Source organism: Chrysochloris asiatica, unplaced genomic scaffold (genome assembly GCF_000296735.1).
Source record: "Chrysochloris asiatica unplaced genomic scaffold, ChrAsi1.0 scaffold00094, whole genome shotgun sequence".
NCBI lineage: Eukaryota > Metazoa > Chordata > Mammalia > Afrosoricida > Chrysochloridae > Chrysochloris > Chrysochloris asiatica.
The window spans coordinates 1,664,734-1,667,283 of NW_006408612.1; the positions used below are offsets into that span (position 1 = coordinate 1,664,734).

The window sequence follows — 2,550 nt, forward strand, 5'->3', positions numbered from 1 at the left end:
CCCCATTACAGACATACAGCCATGAAGTCTACTTTGACAGAGACTTGGTACTGCACATAGAACAGAAACCCAACCGGGTCTTCAGCTGCTACGTTTACCAGATGGTATGTGATACCGGGGAAGAAGAAGAAACCAGAGACGTAGACAGAAGTTGTTAAAAGAGGGAGATAATTCTAAGTTTTGTGCTATAACATGAAGCTTTTATCCAAACTCCCCAGAAACTGTGTCCAGTCTTCCTTTTTATTACCTGTGTGGCAGATCTTCTAGTATTTTCCAGAAAAGGTCTTGTGTGACTTCAAGTAACTGTGGTTTTATTTAAATTCTTGCTCAGGAACGTGGTAAAAACCTCATTTTATGATAACCTTTTTCAGCATGGTATCCCAAGAGGTTTTGTATTTGGGGATTTTTAGGTAGGCAGTAATACAAATAGAAAACACCAGTGATAGAGAAATGTTTAAGATGATTCTTAAAAGACAACATTGGATTTTGATGAGTAAGACTAGGAAGGACAGACAGAAATAAAGATATAAAAGATACAAAAAGAAATTTTGTATCCTCTATACCAAGCTTTGTTAAAGGATAAAAACAGATTTGTAATGTGAAAGCATCTACTTTGAACCAAAAATGTGTCATCATGTTTTGTTTTTTAACTCTTATATATGTGTACGTCTTAGTTTCTTAATGCTGCTATAGCCAAAACACCACACGTGGGTAGCTTTAATGACCAGAACTTTATTTCCTTACGGTATAAGAGGTTATACGTCCAAATTCAGGGGGAGGTTCTCTCTAAGGGGGTTCTGGGGGAGCCTCAGTTCCTTGGTGATCGTCATGTGGTGTGGATTTCTCACCATTTGTGCTTTCTTCTGTTATCTAATCTTCTCTTCTTATGTCTCAAAAGTGATTGGTCTAAGACACTATACTGACAATTCTCATTAATATAACAATGAAAGTCATGTTCCTAGCTGGGATTACATCCTCAGGTATAGGGTTTGGGGCTTACATCACATGTTTTGAGGGACACAATTCAGACCATAACAGTATATATATTTTATATTTGTATATAATATTAGGAGTTGGCTCTAGTTCCCAAATTGTCTTTTCCTAGCTTGCTGCTCCCGTTGAATATTTGTCTTTATATTATGTTGTTGTCGTTGTTGTTGTTAAGTGCCATTGATTCAGGTCTGACTCATAGCGGCCCTGTATAGGGTTTTCAAGGAGTGACTGATGAGTTTGAATCATTGACCTTTCTATTAGAGACTAATGTAAAAGATTCCAAGTAAACCTTAAGTGAAATTTTTTTCTGGTATATAGCCTGTTTGGCTCATAATACATTTAAAGGTGATTTCCTTATGTCACCTATTTATTTGGTGAATCTTCTGTTTTACTTGGACATCAGTTTCATACCTAAGCAGTAAGATATTCTTATCATATGAAACACTATGGCTTCATACAATAAGCACTGGACTGCACACCACAAGGTCCACAACCTCATTACCGGAGAATGATGAAGATTTTTGCCCCAGCAAAGATTTTAAAACTTCGGAGACTCTATAAAGGCTCTCTATGAGTCAGAATCAGTCCACGGTGCTTAATAACAATAAAATGCAATAAGATAAAGGTACCCTGGAATGAATAAGTTCTGCTACCAGTAGGAGAATAGATAAAATCTCAGGAGGACTTCTTGTTAGCTTGGGAATTGCCTGATTAGCCAGAGAAAGCTTTTGACAACTTTAGTTGTGAAATGCAAGTGTTTTTTTGCTAGAATAGATCTAAATATGATCCTTGAGCTCAAATGATCATTCTTCAGAATGTTAAAAGCAGCCTAAACAAGGGAGAGAATGCTTCTTTTGTGCTTTTTGTGAAATCCAGTTGCTTGTAATCTACATGTTCAGCACATTTCTCTGATTCAGCAGCAAAAGAATAACTGATAAAAATAGAGAAAGAGCAGTAAAATCATTGTGGATTCAGTTTTTAAAAGGTTAAAATATAGTTTGGATAATTTATACTATTTTAGTTTGGCTAATTTATACTAAAATCGTTTTATTCTTCTTCACTTTTGGCTTGATCCCAGGGTAAGAATGATGTGACTTCTGCCCAATTTTGCCCTTGAAAATTTGCAGATAAAGTTCAAGTTTATGATCAACAAGGCTAAGGAGAAAGATGCTGGCTTTTCTAAAAGTTAAGGATTTAGTAGCAGGGTCCACAATCTAAAATAAAGGAAATTAGTCAAAAACTGTCTTTTGTATACTAGAAAAGAAAGATTACAAAAATTTCAGGACAAAGGAAAATATACACGGGCTAAAAATTAATCTTCCTAAATTTCATCCTATGTAGTAATACCATCTAGGAAAGTCTAAGTGATTAACTTGTGAGCCAGATGATAAAACTATCTTATATTAAATTCTGATATTTTTTATATCTAATTGAAAAATCCATTCTTTTTATACATATTTAATAGTATTTGTTTAATAGAATATGGAATAGTTCATGGCATTTTAAATATATAACTATGATTGCAAAGCAGTTAGGTACTTACAGTGTACTAGATAA

At 34.5% G+C, this 2,550-nt stretch overlaps 1 protein-coding gene across 2 annotated transcripts in view; it reads left to right on the forward strand.

The window, feature by feature from the left end:
* Positions 1-434, forward strand: part of DCAF17 (DDB1 and CUL4 associated factor 17) — a 64,220-nt gene extending 63,786 nt beyond the window's left edge. The window contains exon 14 of one of the 2 annotated variants that reach the window (XM_006866622.1): positions 12-434. In XM_006866622.1, coding sequence (XP_006866684.1) covers positions 12-158 — 147 coding nt within the window. In that variant the 3' untranslated portion in view covers positions 159-434. The remainder of the gene's footprint in view (positions 1-11) is intronic. The other variant, XM_006866623.1, reaches the window with a different exon arrangement.
* The last annotated feature ends 2,116 nt before the right edge of the window (positions 435-2,550 follow it).